Source organism: Salvelinus alpinus, chromosome 5, assembly GCF_045679555.1.
Source record: "Salvelinus alpinus chromosome 5, SLU_Salpinus.1, whole genome shotgun sequence".
Classification (NCBI taxonomy): domain Eukaryota; kingdom Metazoa; phylum Chordata; class Actinopteri; order Salmoniformes; family Salmonidae; genus Salvelinus; species Salvelinus alpinus.
In genome coordinates, this window is record NC_092090.1 from 74,961,886 (window position 1) to 74,985,962 (window position 24,077).

At 44.7% G+C, this 24,077-nt stretch overlaps 1 protein-coding gene across 4 annotated transcripts in view; it reads left to right on the top strand.

Moving 5' to 3' along the window:
- LOC139576786 (vinexin-like) overlaps nt 1–24,077 on the top strand; it is a 51,423-nt gene that overhangs the window by 18,611 nt on the left and 8,735 nt on the right. For all 4 annotated transcript variants that reach the window (XM_071403245.1, XM_071403246.1, XM_071403244.1 and 1 more), the window contains 12 exons: nt 2,644–2,721; nt 3,703–3,897; nt 4,252–4,330; nt 4,855–4,991; nt 5,236–5,299; nt 7,679–7,714; nt 7,817–7,898; nt 8,272–8,386; nt 10,557–10,685; nt 13,827–13,937; nt 14,807–14,865; nt 15,714–15,802. In XM_071403245.1, the coding sequence (XP_071259346.1) occupies nt 2,710–2,721; nt 3,703–3,897; nt 4,252–4,330; nt 4,855–4,991; nt 5,236–5,299; nt 7,679–7,714; nt 7,817–7,898; nt 8,272–8,386; nt 10,557–10,685; nt 13,827–13,937; nt 14,807–14,865; nt 15,714–15,802 (1,108 nt within the window). In that variant the 5' untranslated portion in view covers nt 2,644–2,709. The remainder of the gene's footprint in view (nt 1–2,643; nt 2,722–3,702; nt 3,898–4,251; nt 4,331–4,854; nt 4,992–5,235; nt 5,300–7,678; nt 7,715–7,816; nt 7,899–8,271; nt 8,387–10,556; nt 10,686–13,826; nt 13,938–14,806; nt 14,866–15,713; nt 15,803–24,077) is intronic.

The window sequence follows — 24,077 nt, forward strand, 5'->3', positions numbered from 1 at the left end:
AGTTACATGGCCTATGCAGTATCCAGTGGGGGTGGGTGTGCCACAGTGGCTGTTTGACTTGATCCCTCCCTCAGAGCAGATATTGTAGTGGTGTTTGGTTGTGAACTGAGAGGAGGTTTGTCTTCAACTGTTTTCTTTCAAAGTCTGTAACAAAACAGGCTGCATGTTGATCCCACTCTTAATTGATCATGATTAGATACAGTATGTCTCTCCTGCGATAACACAATTTATAATATTTATACATGAAAAGAAGAAACAAAAGACAGCCCAATTACTCCAGCGATTGACGTTATGACTTGAATGGCAGCAGTGTTTGGAACAAAAAGGAGCTCAGTTGTTTGCCATTTTGGAGTATTAGATTAAACAGTCCTCCTGTGTGGAATGACTGTCTGTCTAAAATGTCAATGAATCTGAGAGATGGGATCTCAGAGTGAATGTCAAAACACAGAGCATCACAAATAACCATCCCTGAGGGTCATAATGACCACAGAGTTTTGAGAAACCAACATGATGTCAAACATCTATAATGCTGCCTGCCTTAAAGGCCATTGGAAGTGTGAATACTTATGTTGAAATACCACAGCTACAACAACCAGAAGGCCGAACTAGTTTACACTGTTGGAAAATGTGATATACTGGTACAGTGTCCCTCACATAAACATCATAGATAATGATCCCCCGTTTCCCTTATTTTCCCTCTTATGTAATCTGGTTTATCCGGAGTTGAGGAGTCAGAAATAGTGACATCGTTGTCTGGAACCAGGAACACTGATTGGCTCTCTCTGCTACATTGGGTCCTGTGTTGTACTACTGTTTACACACAGAGTGCATATATCTGTCTTTGAGCACTGACCATAATGATTACAGTCTCTAAAGTTCAGTTACACGGGCCACATGGAAAACCCATCAACCCAAATACTGTTGGACAGCTCTCAACCTTACCTGGCCAAGGCCCAAATTGGAGAAAGTTCACCTTTAGAATCATGTATCAATTCTCAAGTCCCATAGTATCAGTTGTAGAGGTTTTCAGGTCTTGAGTTTCCATGCCAACCCTGTTATTATGTATGTTTTGAGCCACTGTGGAGGAGAGGTGTCTCCAACGAGAGTCCCTGTCTCCTTCATGTAGAAACAGCTCTCCTCATAGGATTTTCCAAGGTGCCGGTGATTAGGACCTGACTTCAGTCTGACATGGCTCACTTTCTCTCCACTGTCCATTCTCACAGATATCTCTCTGCTTTATGTTATGGAAGAGTTTAGGGAGACTTGTGACTCATTGTGATTGTTTTGAATGGCCTCTGCTGTGGTAACAGGGAAAGGAGGATAAGACAAACTTTCCACTTTCAGAATGCCTGGACAGTAGGTTTATGGAACCTCAGTCAACTCTGCTCAGGACAGTTTTGATTTATGGCAGAAAAGGTTGTTCGGCAGATGACTAATGACTTAGAGATTAAATGTTAAATGTTCCACTGAAAAAGAGGTCCTCAATCCCACAGAGACGCAGCAAAGGACGTTACAAGTTATATAAGACATACAACGTTTTCTAGACAGTAATGCTATTTTCATCTGGAATGAGTTCACTCATCTTTAGAGAACACATCATTCTGTGTTGAATGCATGCCTGCTCTTCTGCCGGGAAGTGTATCAAAGTTCAGATCTCTGGGAGTGATTCTCAGCATGCATAACGAATTAACCAATAACTGTTGGATGGAGTGAGAAAGTGGAAAAGTTGATTGTTGCTGGAAATACACTGTGCTAAAAACATTAGGAACACCTTCCTAATACCGAGTTGCACTCCCTTTTGCCCTCAGATCAGCCTCAATTCATCAGGGCATGGACTCTACAAGGTGTCGAAAGCGTTCCACAGGGATGCTGGCCCATGTTGACTCCAACACTTCTCCCAGTTGTGTCAAGTAGGCTGGATGTCCTTTGGGTGGTGGACCATTCTTGATACACATGGGAAACTGTTGAGCGTGAAAAACCCAGCAGCGTTGCAGTTCTTGACACACTCATACCTGTCACGCCTGCTCCCACTCCTCCCCTCCTGTCGAATGTCGTTGTTTTGCCCGTGTGCTGACGCTGTGCCTGTCTTGTTTCAGGACTATTCCTTATTAAATGTTGACTCCCTGTACCTGCATCTCATCTCCGCCGTCGGTCCTTACAATATCGGTACACCTGGTACCTACTACCATCCGCCGTTCAAAAGCACTTCAATCTTTTGTCTTGCCCATTCACATAATCCATGTCTTATTTGTCTCAAGACTTAAAAATACTTATTTAACCTGTCTCCTTCCCTTCATCTACACTGATTGAAGTGGACTTAACAGGTGACATCAATAAGGGATCATAGCTTTCACCTGGATTCCCCTGGTTGAATGACATTCTAAGTTGCTTTCATTATTGCATCTCCTGAGCTTTTTGGTCAGTTTCTTATCAGTCTTCAATACTTCGACGTGACCCAGCTCAGAGGCATAATGCAATTGTCTCTGGATTAAGAGGGAATTGACCATGAATCTATTTGTCTCCTTTGGGGGTGTAAGAGAATATGCTGCTGTGGTGTGATGTGATTGTTCTCTGCGTGTGAGTAAGCATGACATCAATTATTGGTCATGATCTAACCTTTTATGTGTGTTTTGTTTATCTCAGGTGGATACTTTGGCATCTGCACAAAGACTTGGACGTCAGAGACTATCCAGGACCATAACAGATGACATGAAGTCTCAGGTACAGGCATTTTGGCATGCTCCCTAACTCACAAATAATTCAAAATGTAAGACACACAGGAAGAGAGCTAGATCCTTAGTAGAACTGAATTCTATTAAATAATATATTCAGGCAGACTCAAAGCATTGAAGGTTTGCTAGAGATGTTAAAAACAAAAAGATTTTGCTCTGTCAGAGCCAATAATTCTTATCTTTGAAGTCTGCCTTGGCAGAGTTGGCATGAACAGGGAGGCCTTTTAAATATGCTAAACAACAAGGAAAAACACTAACACGTACAAGGTAGAATGAAAATAACAGCTATTTATGGACGGGTTAGAATTTCCATGAAAATGCCCCAGTCCTGGCTCCACAATGGCATCTCTCTGATTTAACTAGATACAGTTTCACCCTGTGTGAGAGGCACAGGAACTTCCCATGACCCCCAGAGTACACACTGGAGAGCTCAAACGCCCCCCTTATGCATTCAAACACGCAGGAGTTGGATAGGATGGGTGGTATTGGGCAGCAAGGGGGGCGGACCCGCTACGGAAAGGAAGAGAGCAGGGGAGGGCTTTGGGAGCATCGCTAACGATGGTGCACTTTCAGTGTGGTCAACATCAGCAACCCCTTTCCGACCCCCTCGGCCTGGGCCACGCCCCCTGGTTGGAGAATACGCAGCCCAGCTGAATGGATGGTTAATGGGTTTATAATGTGCCTCCTATTTCAGCCCCCTGATTTAGGTCCTGAATGGGCCTTTTCTCCAGCCTCTGCAAGGAAGATGATGAAGTGGATGGAACAGCACTTCCTTCTGCTACTCTGCTTTAGTTAAATTCGAGGCCTTTTCACCAGGAGAGAGAGCGAGAGAGAGACAGAAAGACAGACAAATGAACATAAACATTCACAGAGAGACAGAAGGGTGAAGTGATCCTCTCAACATGACATGACCCACTGACAACATGACATGGCTGTATTTAGATATAGTGTTCTACTGTCTCTCCTGTAGCATCGTGTGGAAGTCCGGGACCATCTGAACGGCTCTTGTATCGTCTTCTCTGATGATGGTCCCTCCTCCAGTCAGCAGCATCACCTGTCCCCTCCAGACCTGACCCAGGAGGTGGTGGTCATCTCCCCGGGGCTCCCCACCCCCCCTCTCAGCCCCTTCCGTTCCACAAGACTGCCACCTGTGGAGCAAATTAAGGTAAGCAACACTCTCAAGGAGATACAACTGGTTATTGTAGCACTGCAATGATAACAGCCATTTGTCTGAGGTTACTGGTTGGGTTAGGGTTAGAGACCACATGTCATATTCATCAGACAGCTGCTTCTCCCTGTGGAATTGTCTAGTATCACAGGTTCAATGTTATGCCACTGGATTGGAATGTACTGGATATTGATAGAGGTCCTGTCTTTGTGTTGGATAATTCAATATATGCTAATGTATCCTGCACTACACACTAAGTTGTTGTTCATTTCCCATTTGACTGCGACAATACTCACAGTCAAATGCTCTCCAACTAATGCTAATATAGGACTGACTGGGTTTCCATCCTAGGTCTCAGAGGTCAATGGGAGTGGCCCTCTTACTGACCCCCTTCGTTTTGGATCATACTATGGCCCTGCTCAATCAAATGGTAAGATTAGAATTGTCTTGAAATTATAATATAGAGCATCACAGTTTGAGTTTGATTTAAATATGTATTATGGGACCTTTGGTGAAAGTAGTACCCTCAAGGGAGACATGACTAATACTGTATATGATGTAGTCTCTTCCCAGTGTTTAGGCCAAGTAGAGCATGGGTTGAATCTTGTGCTAAAATATTTTTTCATAACTTTGTTTCATGTGTCAAAGCTTTATGTACCACTGAAGGACAGATCTTTTTTTATAACCAGCTTCAATCAAGCCTTTACAATCATGTTATTATCACCCTAAAATAAATGATATGATGTGGGATATTAACCGCACAATTAACAAAAGTGTTTCATAAATGAAATCAAACTCCATTTCACAGTGGCACTCTGTGGCCACCCAGTGGCAATGATGGTGAAGACAGCTTGAATGTTCATACTGTTACTCAGCTGACATGTAGAAGAAGAATGAGGACAGTTTAAACTGCCTTTGATAACAGACCTGTGCTGTCCTCTCTCTCTGTAACAGGGGGTCTGTCTAATGGAGTCCAGACCAGGGGCTCTTCCACTCTGCCGCGGAGGGCTGCTACGAGGGAGGAGCGCCTTATCAAATTCTCTGGGATCGGCCCAGTGGATGAGACAGGGATGCCCATCGCCTCCAGATCAGTAAGATAAACATAGTGTACAGCAGCATTCGTCAGTGGAGCTCAAGAGTCACTATACACATATGGTCCTAGGGCCCAGAGTTTTTCCTAAATAGGTCACTCACGCAGAAAAAACTCCTTGGTCTGCTCCTAGTTGTCATTTACGTGGAGCCAAAATGTTCTAATTTATATGTACTCTGAAACTTCTGAGTCTACAAATGTCTACAAATATGTTTTTGTCATTTTCCCTTCTTTTCTCACACCAGAGTGTGAACCAGCCCAAAGACTGGTACAGGAGCATGTTCAGACAGATCCACAAGAAGCCAGAAGGTATGACCCCTCCTACCTCGCCCCTTCTTTCACACACACCAGCCCACACAGACAATTCCTTTCTGTCAATGTCAGCCTCCAGAAAGCTGATCCAGAGTGCAGATTATTCCAAGGAGAGGAGAGAACGCTCAAGCCATTTTGATATCTATACCCAGTCATTCCAACTTCTCCACATATTTAACTCCATCCTACATCTTTCATACCGGTCCTCATCTCCAGTTGTATATCAGTAGTCTATTCCTTTATACCGGTCCTCATCTCCAGTTGTATATCAGTAGTCTATTCATGGTTATGTGTATGCTTGGTGATACTCAGGGTGAGATGACAGGAATGTCCAGGATGGATCTTGGTTTAAAACTGATTCTCAGGCGTCACCACTCTCCAGGCAGTTGGCTTTTAAACCTCAACAGGTATCACAGCCACTGATCTTTCCTCAGAGGCCCAGTCCCACCACTGTGGGAGTGTAATATTGTGTCTGATCAGGCACCAACCTGATTATTGTGCAGGTGATGGATTCTTTTGGCAGACCACAGAAAATATTTGCACTACTCACATATCAAAGATAATGGCATTGAATCAACAACTGAATAGAATATAGCATCATAATTATGAGTTAAAGGTTTGAGATGATCACAAATCAACAGAGCAAATGGGTGGATGTTCCTCATCTACATGACTTTGTCACGTATACTCCCTCTCCGGCGCTCGAGTTCATCAGGCTGCTCATTATTACGCACACCTGTCACCATTGTTACGCACATCAGCGCATCAACAGACTCACCTGGACTCAATCACCTGCCTGATTACCTTCCCTATATATGTCACTCCCTTTGGTTCTTTTCCTAGGCGTTATTTTTTATGTTCCATTGTTTCATGTCTGAACACTACTCATGTTTCTTGTTTTGTTCCTTGTGTTATTTATTATTAAAAGTCACTCCCTGAACTTGCTTCCCGACTCCCAGTGTACACGTGACAGAATAACGCCTCACCAAAGGGGAGTATCAGGAATATTTTTTTATGTGAGTGTAGTTTGTGTGCCACTACCGGAGCTACCGGGGATGCCTCAGCTGGCTCGTCAGGCTTCCATGCCTCAGCAGGTTCGTCAGGTTTACAAGACCTGGTTGTCCCATCAAGCGTCCATTGCCGAGTCTACCGAGGATGCCTCAGCTGGCTCGTCAGGTTCACAAGACTTGGTTGGCTCGGCAGGCTCCAATGCCTCAGCCGGTTTGTCAGGCTCCCCCGCCTCGGCTGGTTCGTCACGTCAGGCTCCCCCGCCTCGGCCGGTTCGTCACGTCAGGCTCCCCCTCCTCGGCCGGCTCGTCAGACTCCCCTTCCTCGGCCGGCTCGTCAGGCTCCCCTTCCTCGGCCGGCTCGTCAGCTTCCCTCGGCCGGCTCGTCAGCTTCCCGCGCCTCGGCCGGCTCGACAGCTTCCCGCGCCTCGGCCGGCTCGACAGCTTCCCGCGCCTCGGCCGGCTCGACAGGTTCCCGCGCCTCGGCCGGCTCGACAGGTTCCCGCGCCTCGGCCGGCTCGACAGGTTCCCGCGCCTCGGCCGGCTCGACAGGTTCCCGCGCCTCGGCCGGCTCGACAGGTTCCCGCGCCTCGGCCGGCTCGACAGGTTCCCGCGCCTCGGCCGGCTCGACAGGTTCCCGCGCCTCGGCCGGCTCGACAGGTTCCCGCGCCTCGGCAGAAGTGACCGGCCTGGTCCTCAGGACCGTCCCTCTGGTCGGCGTCCTGCGGCTGGAGCTGCGCATCAGGGAGGGGGTACTATCACGTATACTCCCTCTCCGGCACTTGAGGTCGTCAGGCTGCTCATTATTACACACACCTGTCACCATCGTTACGCGCATCATCAGACTCACCTGGACTCATTCACCTGCCTGATTACCTTCCCTATATATGTCACTCCTTTTGGTTCTTTCCCTAGACTGCTGCGCCATTCGGGAGCCCCAATAACGCCTAAGGCACTGCATCTCAGTGCTAGAAGCGTCACTACAGACACCCTGGTTTGAATCAAGGCTGTATCACAACCGGCTGTGATTGGGAGTCCCATAGGGCGCAACACAATTGACCCAGCATCGCCCAGGTTTGGCCGGTTTAGGCCGTCATTGTAAATAAGAATTTGTTCCTAACTGGCTTGCCTAGTTAAATAAAGGTTAAATATATATTTGTTATTGTTTCTGTTCCGTTGTTTCATGTCTGTACGCTACTCTGTTGTTTCTTGTTTGTTGCTTGTGTTATTTATTATTAAAAGTCACTCCCTGAACTTGTTTCCCGACTCCCAGCGTACACGTTACAGACCTCTCAATGGGGGGAGGGCTTACTATGATTACTGTTATCTAAATCCCTGTTTCTCTTTGCTGTCTTTGCCCATTTGATAGAAACTGACGAGGACTCTGAGCGATGGTCTGCTGAAAGTGAGTGCAGTGGAAATATCAGGTTTCATGTTCTGAACTGTAACAAATCTACTCTATTTAGATGACCGGTATTTCCTAACACTCATTTCTACTTATCTTAAGGGAGCCGGGCCCTCGCTGCTGACTCAGCCAGTGGGCAGGAGACTCTGACCCATATGGACAATTATGGAGCCCTCCCTGACTGGTGAGACTGAGAGAGACTGATGAAGACGACTGGGCGAGTTCATGTTCAACCTCCTTATTTAAAACAACAGTAGAATTCCTGTTGAGAATGTTAAGATGTGTTTGTTTCTACTACTGTATAACCATGACTAAGTTCACAGAACATCAGATGCATGTGATCAGTCATTGTGAAACACGAGGTACATGCAACTTTTGCCAATCTGGTAATTGGGTGAATGGCTATATGTGTGAATTCCAACCCAGTTGGAAGGCAAGGAGTCGGGGGAGAGACAAAAACAAGTGCCGGATAGACAAGTTTGGATCTGTTCCTACAGGCACTGACAATGAATCCATGATTTAAGTTGTTTGCGTGTATGTTGGGGATTGTGTTTCAGGAGTGAGCTGGGGGTTAAAGATAAGCTTTCAGACCGATGGGGGCACCCTCCACAGCCCAGGAGCATATTTGACTTTGAGCCTGGACAGAGCACCACATCAGAGGTCCAGAGTCAGGTAAAGCCTCACACTCTTTTTAATTTAACATGCAGCATTACTACACACTGGAATTTAGATGGCACCTGGACATAGTGTTTGTGTTGAACGGTAGCACTGTTGCACATATTTTCTTGGAGTTAGATTCAAAATTCCTGATTGTAAAACAACTTGTTTTTCATTAAAGTTTTCAAAAGATTTGTGGCTTAGCCTCAGAACTATTGTTGTGAGTTTTTCTATGTGCTGTATTCACTAGTGTGGGGGTGGGCTGCCCTCGAGCTACTTGTGACAGCGTTCACCTAATCTTTTTCCTATGAGGATTAGTTTGTGTCAATACCCTGGAATGCTTCTCAGCTGAGAGCACAATGAAAATAAGCCTCCAGGCGTTTTTATGTAAATTTCTTATGTATGTAATGTTGTCTCAAGCTGGAGCAGCCTACTACTTTTAATGATCTAATGAATTCAATCAATCAAGCATCTCACGCCAGGTAATCAGGAACTTGTTAATGCGATCATTGGTACAATGGCACACCCACACCAGGTGTATTTCCAGTTTCCTTCTTAATTGCGAGAATTTTTTGGAACAAGCAAAATAACATGAAGAAAGTGTTTGTTTACCATGAACTACCGGGTGGTCAACAGTGTTAGTATTGCTGTTTGTGATGCATGTGTTCCCTGGGTAACTTATTATCTTACTAAAATAAATAAGGTAACTCTTTTAACTGCCCATACATGTTTGTGAGTGTGAGGCCCTGTGAGTACTGAATGTCTGTTAAAATACCTTGAATGATTTAGTGGACTGTGTTTGTCTGGGCTGAAGTTTTGAATGGCTCTTGTCACCACGTCCCAGATCTGGTGCAAATTGAGCCTGGCGTCTCATAATGGGAAGAAAATAAAGCTTTGTTTCCCATCTGCCACAGTAGAGTCCCCCACGGGGCCAGGCGTCTTGTGATACTGATTATGCCTGTTAACCTCTTGTGGTGTGTAATGCTTCACAGCGTGGAGGCTTATTGTATTTCCTCAGGAGGTCATAGCCTGGACTCCTCCAGATTAGGTAAAAGTTAACTCACTGATACAGGGTCAGATATCTTTCTGGACCCGGGTTTTTTCTTTTCTTTTTCGGAGCTTAAAGGTCCCGAAGCTACTCTGGCAAAAGGTGCTTGTTTTTCTTTCATGCGGCCACAACTCAATAGTGCCCGCCCAAAAAAGATGTGCTTTGATTGAAACAAAACACAGGTATGCTACAGTTAACACCATCTACTCTAAAATTCTTCCACTATACATAATTCGAAACAACACTGTACATAACTGAAACGATCTAAATGCATATTCCCATGTAACTGATTGAAATCAAATGGTTGGCATGCAGACGCTGCATGGATGTGCATGGACATTTCACCGGTAAAACTTGAAGAATTATCATTCTCGATTGACAGTGAAAAACGGGAAAGGAGGGAGACCACACAAATGTGTCCATAAAGTAGAGGTAAAGAAACAGATGAGCAGAACGTGATACGAATCTTTCCAGGGGATCCAGGGGGGCGGGACGGGGGCGGAACAGGGAGGTTATCTATGGATCCGCAGCCACGGCCTATTTTTAATCCCCCTAATGGTTAAAGTTAAGAGTGGCGGTACAGTAGTGTAATCTGATCCTAGATCTGTGGTTAGGTACATCTTCTACCTCCAGCGACTTCTCTCCTTAGACCAGGCCTGCCTGTGTACAGAGAATCACACAATCAGAGAACACCGACCACATCAATTGCTGCACTCCTAACTGACATCATGGCCTGTGATTCCAGTGATAACTCCTGGCTGAGAGAATACTTTGGCTATATCTGGATCTCACTCTGCCAAGGTATTTCAAGGAACAGGAAATAGAGTTAGGAAGTTGAAGTTTAAAAAAAAAAAGAGTGTAACTTGATGCAATTCTTTCTGGTGTCAGTAACTGGGACAAACAGTATGTCTTCTTAACGAGGGAATGAGTTCTGTTTCGTCTGGCTATTAAATTGTTGATGTGGATGAAGTGTAAACGAAGTGACCCAGTTGGATGAAATGCTAGGGCTATAAGTAACCTATAAGGATGCAACCTCTACAGTCGTTTACTGTTTGATACGTCTACTATAACCAACTGACCAAATCTCTGTTCTCCCTGTCTGACTGTGTGTTCAAAGTCTTTATGTTTGTTTCCCAGCCTCAGGGTCAGCCAGGGCAGAAGCCCCAGCCGCCTCCACTACAGCCGTCCCAGCAGCCGCCCCAGCACAGACCTACAGAGGAACCCTGGTCCCCCATAGAGAAGCCGTCTAAGCCATCCGCCTTCGAGGTGAGTGCTCACAGTGATATGATAGCTGTCATAACCTTGACCATGATGGCCAAGTGCAATGATTGTTTTAATGAGCTAGCAAAGAATAAGGAAGACTTAGAATCTTACCAGGATTATACAACTATGGAGCCAACAATGTCTTAGAGAATTACTGTATTCAGTGGGGACACTACATGACCAAAACTATGTGGACACCTGCTCGTCAAACTTATCATTCCAAAATCATGTGCATTAATATGGAGGTGGTCCCCCCTTTGCTGCTATAACAGCCTCCATCCTTCTGCGAAGGCTTTCCACTAGATGTTGGAACATTGCCTCAGGGACTTGCTTCCATTCAGCCACAAGAGCATTAGTGAGGTCGGGCACTGATGTTGGGTCATTAGGCCTGGCTCACAGTCGGCCTTCCAATTTGAGGTCAGGGCTCTGTGCAGGCCAGTCATGTTTTTCCACACCGATATCGACAAACCATTTCTGTATGGACCTCACTTTGTGCAAAAAAGGGCCTTCCCCAAACTGTTGCCACAAAGTTGGAAGCACAGAATCATCTAAAATATGCTGTAGCACAGGGGTACTCAAGTACTATTTGAGAAGGTCCGGTCACAGAAATTTCCTAGGTGGCAAAGGTCCGTATGGATAATGTAATTTATCGGCATAGTAACAAACCCACACCTCGCAACCCAAACGACCCCAACTGTTCACACCCCTCTTGTTGGCAGAGAGAACATTTTGCAGTTGTAAAGCTAATTTCTTGCAATACTACACAGTTTGCATTGGGCAGAGATGTTTTTGTTGTTACTGTTTTAAAGCTAATTTCCTGCAATTCTATGCATTCTTCCATGTCTTATGCGTGTTTATATACTAGTGGTCGAAACACCGACCAACTAAAAAATATATACAGTAGCAGTCAAAAGTTTGGACACACCTACTCATTCTACATTGTAGAATAATAGTGAAGACAACTATGAAATAACACATATGGAATCATGTAGTAAACAAAAGTGTTATATTTGAGATTCTTCAAAGTAGCCACTCTTTGCCTTGATGACAGCTTTGCACCCTCTTGGAATTCTCACAACCAGCTTCATGAGGTAGTCACCTGGAATGCATTTCAATTAACAGGTGTGCCATGTTAAAAGTTAATTTGTGGAATTTCTTTCCTTCTTAATGTGTTTGAGCAAGTCAGTTGTGTTGTGACAAGGTAGGGGTGGTATACAGAAGATAGTCCTATTTGGTAAAAGACCAAGTCCATATTATGGCAAGAACAGCTTAAATAAGCAAAGAGAATAAGCAAAGAGCAAAGAGAAACGACATTCCATCATTACTTTAAGACATGAAGGTCAGTCAATGCGGAACATTTCAAGAACTTCTAAAGTTTCTTCAAGTTCAGTAGCAGAAATCATCAAGCGCTATGATGAAACTGGCTCTCACGATGACCGCCACAGGAAAGGAAGACCCAGAGTTACCTCTGCTGCAGAGGATAAGTTCATTAGAGTTAACTGCACCTCAGATTGCAGCCCAAATAAATGTAAATAAAGTAACCTACACATCAACATCAACTGTTCAGAGGAGACTGTGTGTTTCAAGCCTTCATGGTTGAATTGCTGGTAAGAAACCACTACTAAAGGACACCAATAATAAGAAGAGACTTGCTTGGTCCAAGAAACATGAGCAATGGACATTAGACCGGTGGACATATGTCATTTGGTCTGATGAGTCCAAATTTGAGATTTTTGATTCCACCGCTGTGATTTTGAGACACGGAGTAGGTGAATTGATTATGGAGGAGGTGTGATGGTGTGGGGGTGCTTTGCTGGTGACACTGTCTGTGATTTATTTAGAATTCAAGGCACACTTAACCAGCATGGCTACCACAGCATTCTGCAGCAGTATGCCATCCCATCTGGCTTGCACTTAGTGGGACTATCATGTGTTTTCAACAGGACAATGACCCAACACACCTCCAGGCTGTGTAAGGGCTATTTGACCAAGAAGGAGAGTGATGGTGCTGCATCAGATGACCTGGACTCCACAATCACCCAATTGAGATGGTTTGGGATGAGTTGGACCACAGAGTGAAGGAAAAGAAGCCAACAAGTGCTCAGCATATGTGGGTATTCCTTCAAGACTGTTGGAAAATCATTCCAGGTGAAGCTTGTTGAGAGAATGCCAAGAGGGTGCAAAGCTGTCATCAAGGAATTAGTGGCTACTTTGAAGAATGTAAAATCGAAAATATATTTTGATTTGTTTATCACTTTGTTGGTTACTACATGATTCCATATGTGTTATTTCATCGTTTTGATTTCTTCACTATTATTCTACAATGTAGAAAATAGTAAAAATTAAGAAAAACCCTTTAATGAGTAGGTGTGTCCAAACCTTTGACTGGTACTGTATATATATATTTGTATACTTTTTTTGGGGACCTGCGTTCCGTATTGACCCAGTTCCAGATCTGGTCCACAGTCCGCCAGTTGATTATGGAGGCTGTAGCATTAAGATTTCCCTTCACTGGAACAAATGGGCCTAGCCCAAACCATGAACAACAGCCCCAGACCATTATTCCTCCTCCACCAAACTTTACAGTTGGCACTATGCATTCGAGCAGGTAGCATTCTCCTGGCATCCATTCTCCTGGCATTCTCCTGGCAAATTCAGATTTGTCCGTCAGACTGCCAGATGATGAAGTGTGATTCATCACTCCACTGCTCTAGAGTCCAATGGTGTCAAGCTTCACACCACTCCAGCCGACGCTTGGGATTGCGCATGGTGATCTTAGGCTTGTGTGCGGATGCTTGGCCACGGAAACCCATTTCATGAAGCTCCCGACTAACAGTTATTGTGCTGACGTTGCTTCCAGAGACAGTTTGGAACTCGGTAGTGAGTGTTGCAACCGAAGACAGATGATTTTTACGAGCTACGCGCTTCAGTGACATTGAAAGTCCCTGAGCTCTTCAGTAAGGCCAATGTTTGTTTATGGAGATTGCATGGCTGTGTGCTCGATTTTTATACACCTGTCAGCAACGGGCGTGGCTAAAATAGTCGAATCCACAAATTTGAAGCGGTGTCCACATACTTTTGTGTATATATAGTGTATCATTTGACTGATTTAATTCCTTCCAACCACTGCGCTGCATTGGCCAGGAGTCTCTGCTCTCTGAGCTGAGCTGTTTTGAGGCTGAGCTGGACTCGGACATCCAGGGTCTGGAGAGAAGACTTTCCCAGAAGAAGCAGACACGACGAGGCCGGGGTGAGGTACTGAGGCCCTTCTTGTGACTCTGCTGAAGCAACACTCCTCCCTGCTACCCTGCCTGTAACCCCCTCTCTCACTCCTCTAGCAATGAGGTCTGGTTACTTGCATGCATAAGTCAATATCATAAATCCATGTTATCATAAGGAGGGCTTATCCAAAGACAGCGTCATAGCTTTTCTTTGTTGCAATACAGTAATAAGACTTCACCAATGCTATACCAGAACCTTCACCTAGTTTCAATTGACTAGTCTATATCTGTTGTTGTTGATGATAGTCCCTTCCAACTATGGAGCATCTCCCCTCCTGAGAACTGTTTGAGACAGACAACCCTGTATGCCAACCCTGACACTGCCCTGTGACCTTACTCACGCCCCCAGGACATGCCTGCCTGCCTTGCACTTGGATGTGTCTGACTCAAATCACATGCCTCCAAACCCCCCACAAATCTAAATCTGCTTGTAAATCCAACAAGCATTTGTTTGATTTTTCCCTCTCGCTGTCAGTAGAAACAACTGAACCTCTGTAGCACTACTTGTATGCTTTGTATGCGTTTGATGCTGAATTCAAGGATTTGATTTCACTCTTCAAATGTTGATGCTGATTCTCTTCACAACCTTAATTTGCACCTCATCTAATCATCAGCTGTATGTGGTTGTTACTCCTCAAACAAAGATACCACAGATAAAAATACCATTATCAATCTTATCATTCTATTCAAAGGAGTATCATTGTATTCAAAGGAGTGTAGGACCCAGGGGAGTTTTGTTTTCCTCTGGCTCCTTTGGGAGTGGTCACCACCTCTGCTCTGTCTAAGTATCTGAGATTTCCTTCAAGAGAGAACAACAGCCTTTAATGTGATCTCTGCTTCCAGGGTGCCAGGAATGCTGATCCAGGAACTGCTGCAGGGACAGGGACAACACGGGACAACAGGTGAGTTATGGGTCAGGCCTGCACAAAGTTGTGGCTCTGTGTGTTGTTGTGATTGTACATACAATGGTTTTATCCCAAACAGTAAAACGATGTCTCAGGTTGTACAGGGTAGGTCATTGGTTGTAGCTGTATCACTTTCCTGTTGTTGTGAAATATGTGCTGTTGTTGTTGATACAGGAAACAGTTATTATACTGTTCATTGTTGTATACTGCTCCTATAGTTACTGATGTGTGTCCTCAAAACCATGTAATTCACACACCATTATTTGATTTGCTCTGACAAATCTGTTCATAACAGAGGAGACATTTACTCCGCAAATATTTGAGCCTCTCTCAAATCATTCCAGAAATATTTTTGGGTGGGCAAAGATCTGCCAATTGGTCTCTGACAGAAACCGTGCTTTGTTTTCAGACCATGAAAGTATTTTACAACTTTCTTAGATATATGTTTGTTTTAATAATGACACTGATTTGCTCACGCTGTTATGTTTTGGATGAAGTTTCCCTGTCATTTCAACATGGTAATAATGTCAGTGATTATGATGATGACTAAAAGTTCTATCCAAAGACAGAAGGTCCCCAGAGTCTCCTCTCTCACGCTTGAGTCATCTGATTCTGCATCCGTTTCATCTTTACTTCACATGCAAACCAGCAGCTGTGGCCAGAGGCCAAGTCTGCATGGCAAATGTGTCTACTGCAGCACACAGCACTCTGTCCTTTCATATTTTGTGGAGCTCCACCATGTGGGCTGTTAAGATTTGGAAAAATCTCATTGACAGGACTTTGTGGGAGCATACAGTCATAAAGTAAAAAACTCTGAAATAGATAGCATTTTTTTCTTCTTCCAGCTCCTTGACTGATGCAAAGCAACCTCTCCATCGTCCCATTGTCCCCACATCAGCTGTTGCGCAGAGGGCAGCCCTCAGTCCCACACATGGTAAGATTAGGAGTTGATCCTGGATCCAAGCATTCAGAAAGAGTGGTGCTATGGCTAGGCCACTCAAATCAAATTTGATTGGTCACATACACGAGATTAGCAGATGTTATTGCGGGTGTAGCGAAATGCTTGTGCTTCTAGCTCCGACAGTGCAGTAATATCTAACAAGTAATATCTAACAAATTAAACATATACCCAATACACACATCTAAGTAGGAATTAATTAAGACTACAGTATATACATATGGACGAGCGAAGTCAGAGCCGAATGGACTAAGGTATAGAATACAGTATATACATATAGATGAGTAATGTGAGATATGTTAACACTATTAAGTGAATGAGATACCGTAGAATAGTATAGAAAACAGTGCACACTCTGCTGTTTCCTGAAGTCCATGATCATCTCCTTTTGTTTTGTTGACGTTGAGTGAGAGGTTGTTTTCCAGGCACCACACTCCCAGAGCCCTCACCTCCCTGTAGGCTGTCTCATCATTGTTGGTAATCAAGCCTACTAGTGTAGTGTTATCTGCAAACTTGATGACTGAGTTGGAGGTGTGCTTGGCCACGCAGTCATGGGTGAACAAGGAGTACAGGAGGGGGCTCAGCACTCACCCTTGTGGGGCCCCAGTGTTGAGGATCAGCGGAGTGGAGGTGATGTTTCCTACCTTCCCCACCTGGGGGCGGCCCGTCAGGAAGTCCAGGACCCAGTAGCACAGGGTGGGGTTCAGACCCAGGGCCTCAAGCTTAATGATGAGATTGGAGGGTACTATGGTGTTGAATGCTGAGCTATAGTCAATGAACAGCGTTCTTACATAGGTATTCCTCTTGTCCAGATCGGATAGGCTAGTGTGCAGAGTGATGGCGATTGTGTCGTCTGTGGATCTATTGGGGCGGTAAGCAAATTGAAGTGGGTCTAGGGGTGTCAGGTAAGGTAGGGGGTAATATGATCCTTGACACTCAACATGCAGTCTCAGTCAAATAGTTCAGTAAGACTAGTAACAGTAGTTTGGGCATAATACTGCTATGTACTTTTTTTATTTATTTTTATTTCACCTTTATTTAACCAGGTAGGCTAGTTGAGAACAAGTTCTCATTTGCAACTGCGACCTGGCCAAGATAAAGCATAGCAGTGTGAACAGACAACACAGAGTTACACATGGAGTAAACAATAAACAAGTCAATAACATGGTAGAAAAAAAGGGAATCTATATACAATGTGTGCAAAAGGCATGAGGTAGGCAATAAATCGAATAATTACAATTTAGCAGATTAACACTGGAGTGATAAATCATCAGATGATCATGTGCAAGAAGAGATACTGGTGTGCAAAAGAGCAGAAAAGTAAATAAATAAAAGCAGTATGGGGGGTGAGGTAGGTAAATTGGGTGGGTAGTTTACAGATGGACTATGTACAGCTGCAGCGATCGGTTAGCTGCTCGGATAGCAGATTTTTAAAGTTGTTGAGGGAGATAAAAGTCTCCAACTTCAGAGATTTTTGCAATTCGTTCCAGTCGCAGGCAGCAGAGAACTGGAAGGAAAGGCGTCCAAATGAGGTTTTAGCTTTAGGGATGATCAGTGAGATACACCTGCTGGAGCGCGTGCTGCGGGTGGGTGTAGCCATCGTGACCAGTGAACTGAGATAAGGCGGCACTTTACCTAGCATAGCCTTGTAGATGACCTGGAGCCAGTGGGTCTGACGACGAACATGTAGCGAGGGCCAGCCGACTAGGGCATACAGGTCGCAGTGGTGGGTCGTATAAGGTGCTTTAGTAACAAAACGAATGGCACTGTGATAAACTGCATCCAGTTTGCTGAGTAGAGTGTTGGAAGCTATTTTGTAGATGACATCGCCGAAGTCGAGGATCGGTAGGATAGTCAGTTTTACTAGGGTAAGTTTGGCGGCGTGAGTGAAGGAGGCTTTGTTGCGGAATAGAAAGCCGATTCTTGATTTGATTTTGGATTGGAGATGTTTGATATGAGTCTGGAAGGAGAGTTTGCAGTCTAGCCAGACACCTAGGTACTTATAGATGTCCACATATTCTAGGTCGGAACCGTCCAGGGTGGTGATGCTAGTCGGGCGTGCGGGTGCAGGCAGCGAACGGTTGAAAAGCATGCATTTGGTTTTACTAGCGTTTAAGAGCAGTTGGAGGCCACGGAAGGAGTGTTGTATGGCATTGAAGCTCGTTTGGAGGTTAGATAGCACAGTGTCCAAGGAAGGGCCGGAAGTATATAGAATGGTGTCGTCTGCGTAGAGGTGGATCAGGGAATCGCCCGCAGCAAGAGCAACATCATTGATGTATACAGAGAAAAGAGTCGGCCCGAGAATTGAACCCTGTGGTACCCCCATAGAGACTGCCAGAGGACCGGACAACATGCCCTCCGATTTGACACACTGAACTCTGTCTGCAAAGTAGTTGGTGAACCAGGCAAGGCAGTCATTAGAAAAACCGAGGCTACTGAGTCTGCCGATAAGAATATGGTGATTGACAGAGTCGAAAGCCTTGGCCAGGTCGATGAAGACGGCTGCACAGTAATGTCTTTTATCGATGGCGGTTATGATGTCGTTTAGTACCTTGAGCGTGGCTGAGGTGCACCCGTGACCGGCTCGGAAACCGGATTGCACAGCGGAGAAGGTACGGTGGGATTCGAGATGGTCAGTGATCTGTTTGTTGACTTGGCTTTCGAAGACCTTAGATAGGCAGGGCAGGATGGATATAGGTCTGTAACAGTTTGGGTCCAGGGTGTCTCCCCCTTTGAAGAGGGGGATGACCGCGGCAGCTTTCCAATCCTTGGGGATCTCAGATGATACGAAGGAGAGGTTGAACAGGCTGGTAATAGGGGGTGCGACAATGGCGGCGGACAGTTTCAGAAATAGGGGGTCCAGATTGTCAAGCCCAGCTGATTTGTATGGGTCCAGGTTTTCCAGCTCTTTCAGAACATCTGCTATCTGGATTTGGGTAAAGGAGAAGCTGGGGAGGCTTGGGCGAGTAGCAGCGGGGGGGGCGGGGCTGTTGGCCAAGGTTGGAGTCGCCAGGAGGAAGGCATGGCCAGCCATTGAGAAATGCTTGTTGAAGTCTTCGATTATCACGGATTTATCGGTGGTGACCGTGTTACCTAGCCTCAGTGCAGTGGGCAGCTGGGAGGAGGTGCTCTTGTTCTCCATGGACTTTACAGTATCCCAGAACTTTTTGGAGTTAGAGCTACAGGATGCGAATTTCTGCTTGAAAAAGCTGGCCTTTGCTTTCCTGACTGACTGCGTGTATTGGTTCCTGACTTCCCTGAACAGTTGCATATCGCGGGGGCTCTTCGATGCTATTGCAGTTCGCCACAGGATGTTTTTGTGCTGGTCGAGGGCAGTCAGGTCTGGAGTGAACCAAGGGCTATATCTGTTCTTGGTTCTGCATTTTTTGAACGGAGCATGCTTGTCTAATATGGTGAGGAAGTAACATTTAAAGAATGACCAGGCATCCTCAACTGACGGGATGAGGTCAATATCCTTCCAGGGTACCCGGGCCAGGTCGATTAGAAAGGCCTGCTCGCAGAAGTGTTTTAGGGAGCGTTTGACAGTGATGAGGGGTGGTCGTTTGACCGCGGACCCGTGGCGGATACAGGCAATGAGGCAGTGATCGCTGAGATCTTGATTGAAGACAGCAGAGGTGTATTTGGAGGGCAGGTTGGTCAGGATAATGTCTATTAGGGTGCCCATGTTTACGGATTTAGGGTTGTACCTGGTGGGTTCCTTGATGATTTGTGTGAGATTGAGGGCATCAAGCTTGGATTGTAGGACTGCCGGGGTGTTAAGCATATCCCAGTTTAGGTCACCTAACAGAACAAACTCTGAAGCTAGATGGGGAGCGATCAATTCACAGATGGTGTCCAGGGCACAGCTGGGAGCTGAGGGGGGTCGGTAGCAGGCGGCAACAGTGAGAGACTTATTTCTGGAGAGATTAATTTTTAAAATTAGAAGTTCGAACTGTTTGGGCATAGACCTGGAAAGTATGACAGAACTTTGCAGGCTATCTCTGCAGTAGATTGCAACTCCTCCCCCTTTGGCAGTTCTATCTTGACGGAAAGTGTTATAGTTGGGTATGGAAATCTCCGAATTTTTGGTGGCCTTCCTAAGCCAGGATTCGGACACGGCAAGGACATCAGGATTGGCAGAGTGTGCTAAAGCGGTGAGTAAGGCAAACTTAGGGAGGAGGCTTCTGATGTTGACATGCATGAGGCCAAGGCTTTTTCGATCGCAGAAGTCAACAAATGAGGGTGACTGGGGACATGCAGGGGTTTACCTCCACATCACCCGAGGAACAGAGGAGTAGTAGGATGAGGGTGCGGCTGAAGGCTATCAAAACTGGTCGCCTAGAGCGTTGGGGACAAAGAATAAAAGGAGCAGATTTATGGGCGTGGTAGAATAGATTCTGGGCATAATGTGCAGACAGGGGTATGGAGGGGCGCGGGTACAGCGGAGGCAAGCCCAGGCACTGGGTGATGATAAGAGAGGTTGTATCTCTGGACATGCTGGTCTCAATGGGTGAGGTCACCGCATGTGTGGGGGGTGGGACAAAGGGGGTATCAGAGGTACGGAGAGTGGAACTACAGGGTCCATTGCAAACCAAAACAATGATAATGAAAACTAGCCTGAACAACAGTATGCAAGGCATATTGATATTTGAGAGAGACATACAATAAGGCATAAAGTGATTGCAGGTCTTGATTGGGAGAGCTAGCTAAAACAACAGGTAAGATAACAGCAGCAATAACAGGGTGCTAGTCTAACACAGCAACAACAGGTAAAAATGGCGACGACTAGGCAGAGAGGGTCGGATTAACTACACACAGATCCTGAGTTAAAGCACAGAGCCGACAGATAAAACACAAATAAACAGAATGGAGTACCGTGAATTAATGGACAGTCAAGCATGCATCAGCTATGTAGCCAAGTGATCATAGTGTCCAGGGGGCAGCCGTAGATGGAGCAGAGGAGGCCTCCACTAAGCTAGCACGCGGCGTTTAAAGTTAGTAGCCCGGGGGGTGGTCTGCTCAGACGGAGGGGGTCTGCTCAGACGTGGTTGTGTCGACAGAGAATCCAAGCCAGATGGCGATGGCGAAAGAGAGGTTGTGAATTGTAGAATTGTGTTTGCTAACTGGTGCTAGCTTCGTGGCAGTGGCGCTAGCTGCGCTAGCCGCAAGCTAGCTGTGAGGATCAGAAGCAGTGGCTCAGGGATTACGGCAGGAATCCGGCGTTGTTGTCGAGAGACAGTCCGATGCTGGTAAATTGGTGAGTAATATCCAGGCTAATAACAGGGCTGGTGTCTGTGCAGAAGGTAAAAGCTACTAGCAGCGGCAAAAAAAATGGCTAAATTAGCTTGTAGCTGGTATTGTAGCCCAAGAATTCGCTGGTAGACCTCTTCAGCTAGCCGGCAGATGGGCCTAGCTCGAGGCTAGCTCAAGGCTAACTGGTGCTTGCTTCGGGACAGAGGTGTTAGCCAGTAGTAGCCACTCGGTTGCAGCTAGCTAGCTGTGATGATACGGTGTAATTGTCCAGAGCTTGCGTCAGGAATCCGGTGATGTGGTAGAGAAAAAGCAGTCCTATATGCTCTGGGTTGATATCGCGCTTGCAGACTGGCAGGTATTGGCCCGGTATTGAAGCTGGCTGTGTCCGAGTTGAGGGTGAAGACCGCAGCAGTGGCTAACTGACTACTAGCTAGTAGCTAGTTATCTGGCTAGCTTCTGCTTGGGGTTACGGTTCTGAAGTATAAAAAAATAGCAGGTCCGTACCACATTGGGTGAGGCGGAATGTAGGAATGTATATTCAGTTCCTAGATGGAAAGTGAAATTAAAATATATACGAAATGTATACGAAAAATACGAAGACTATTTACTATTTACTATTTACACGCGACAGGACAATACAGGACAATACAAACACACGTCCGACTGCTACGCCATCTTGGATTCTAAATCCTTGAATTCTGTAATAGGAATTGCTTAATTTAAAAGTGTGTAATATACATAATGTAATGTATATATCCCGTAGTGTACTTTATATAATCCAATCAGTGAAAAGTCCATGGAAAAACAGCCTCTACTAACGGAATACAGTAATTCAATACGAGACTATTGTTTAAGTCTTTTGATTCCTTGTGATTTCCTGTAGTCTGTTACCTGATCTGTCTGAACGAATTTGATATGAAACTGATCTGGGTTAGTGAGAGGAGAGGTTTCTTACTTTTAGTATGGAAAGATCTGTAGTGTCAGGGTGGGGAGGAAGCACAAAAAATAGGAACTTCGGGCCAGAAGTCTTAATTATATATTAGCTTTATCCAACTCTTTTTCTTGGAGATTAGTCCAAGAGCCAGCCCAAAAGTTTGGCTTCTTTTAATAACCTTTACTGCAGTGGGCTAAATCAGGGTGACACAGAGTGTTTCTTGGTTGTCTTAAACAGATCTGGAAACAAAACAAAAAAGAAGACACCTGTACCATGTCAGATATAGAGTTGAAATGTATTCAATTTTGAGATGACTGAAATATAACAAAACTGTTTGACATAGAACACTGGATGTTTTATCATGAGAAATATGAATAATTAATAATGAGGCCACTTGGTCATTTGACTACAGGAAAGGGCTACAATAACATGCATTGAACAGGAGAGAGTCCGTTGAATGTTTACATATCTTCCCACTGACTTGATATAATTATACTCTTAAAGAAACAAAAGCTGGATTGGTAGGCTTTACAAAAAATCTTGATAAACATTGTGATTCTGCTACAGGTCATGTAAAAGGACCCATGAGCACCAACATGTGAAGTTCATATGAGCATGTCAAATTGGATGTCAAACGAAAGCTAACAGTCAATATTTTAGAGAAATTAAGGCATATATAAAACAAAATCCATTCCAAATGTTTGGAATAAGCAAAGGCTTTGATTTATTTTTAAAAAGATGGAAAGGGGGTCTTAGAAAACATCTAACAAAAAAGTATTTCAAGGTACTAGATATACATCAAAACACAATCATTTTGAAGTAAAGACGACTGCCAACTAATACCAACACTTATAATTAGTTTAGAATATATTTGTTCTGCCTTCTGTAAGTTTAAAAAACATTGCCTTGTGCCTTCAAATTCCGTTACCAAAAACCCACAATCTTGAAGATATTTTATAATGTATCTCCCTCATGAGGAGGGAGGACAATGGAAGTTCACCGAAGTAACAAGTAAAGGTAGACCTATCAATTGGTTATAGTGTTTTTACTGATATCAATTTTGTTTATGAATTAAGTGATTAAAACTCAAAATGCTGTTACCAAATCTGTAACAGAATTTCTGCAATTTGAATTGGCTACAATGGGAAATCATAGTCACAAACCACAGTTGGGCCACCTGCTACTGTCCTCCCTTCGACTGGCATTCTGGTATGTTCAGCTCATAACTGTTTTCTTTGTCTTTCTGTCATCTGGTGGTGACAGAACTCTCTCTCCAATGATATCTCCTCTCCCGGCTCTTACTCACATCTACCCATGAGCCCCCTCTCTTTCCATTTACTGTAACAAGCATACTCACCCACTGAGCACCGACCAACACTGAACGTCCATGGACATTGAAAAGTAGTTGAAATTTGGTCAGTCCGTCCTGGCCTTGATTTCAATGTCCACAGACGCCATTTTTTTGTCTTAATTTGCCCTAAACATAGATGTCCATGATTGGTTCAGATTTTGTCCGGACCAGACCAAATCTGAACCAATCATAGACGTCTGTGTTTCACAAGTTTGGACAGCACAGCACAGCACAGCACCGTACAGTAAAGAAAATAAGTTTAGTACAGAAAAGTAGAGTATAGTTTAGTACTGTACTGTACTGTAGTGTAGACTAGAGTGAAGAGTTCACTACATTACACAGTAGAAAACTAGAGTTGAGTACGCTAATGTACTGAACTATACTCCACTTTACAGTACTGTATTGCACTACTCTACACTACTCTACTGTTATGTGCAGTAGTTTTTGGAAAACATGGTCATATAAAAAACAGAGGGAAATTTACCAAAATTCTGTTACCAAACGTTGTATCTGCACAGTTCTTCCAGTATGTGTTTTTGTCAAATGTTAAGTGTAAATGGTTAAGTGTAGCCCTTGTGCATAGAGTTATATGGTTTGTTAAACTTTGAAATCAATGGTTTTTGTTTGGCATACATTTTAAATAAAACATCTGAGTCTCAGTGGAATGCCCTATACCAGTTTGACCCATCTGTCTTGTTTCCTCACTAACCCTG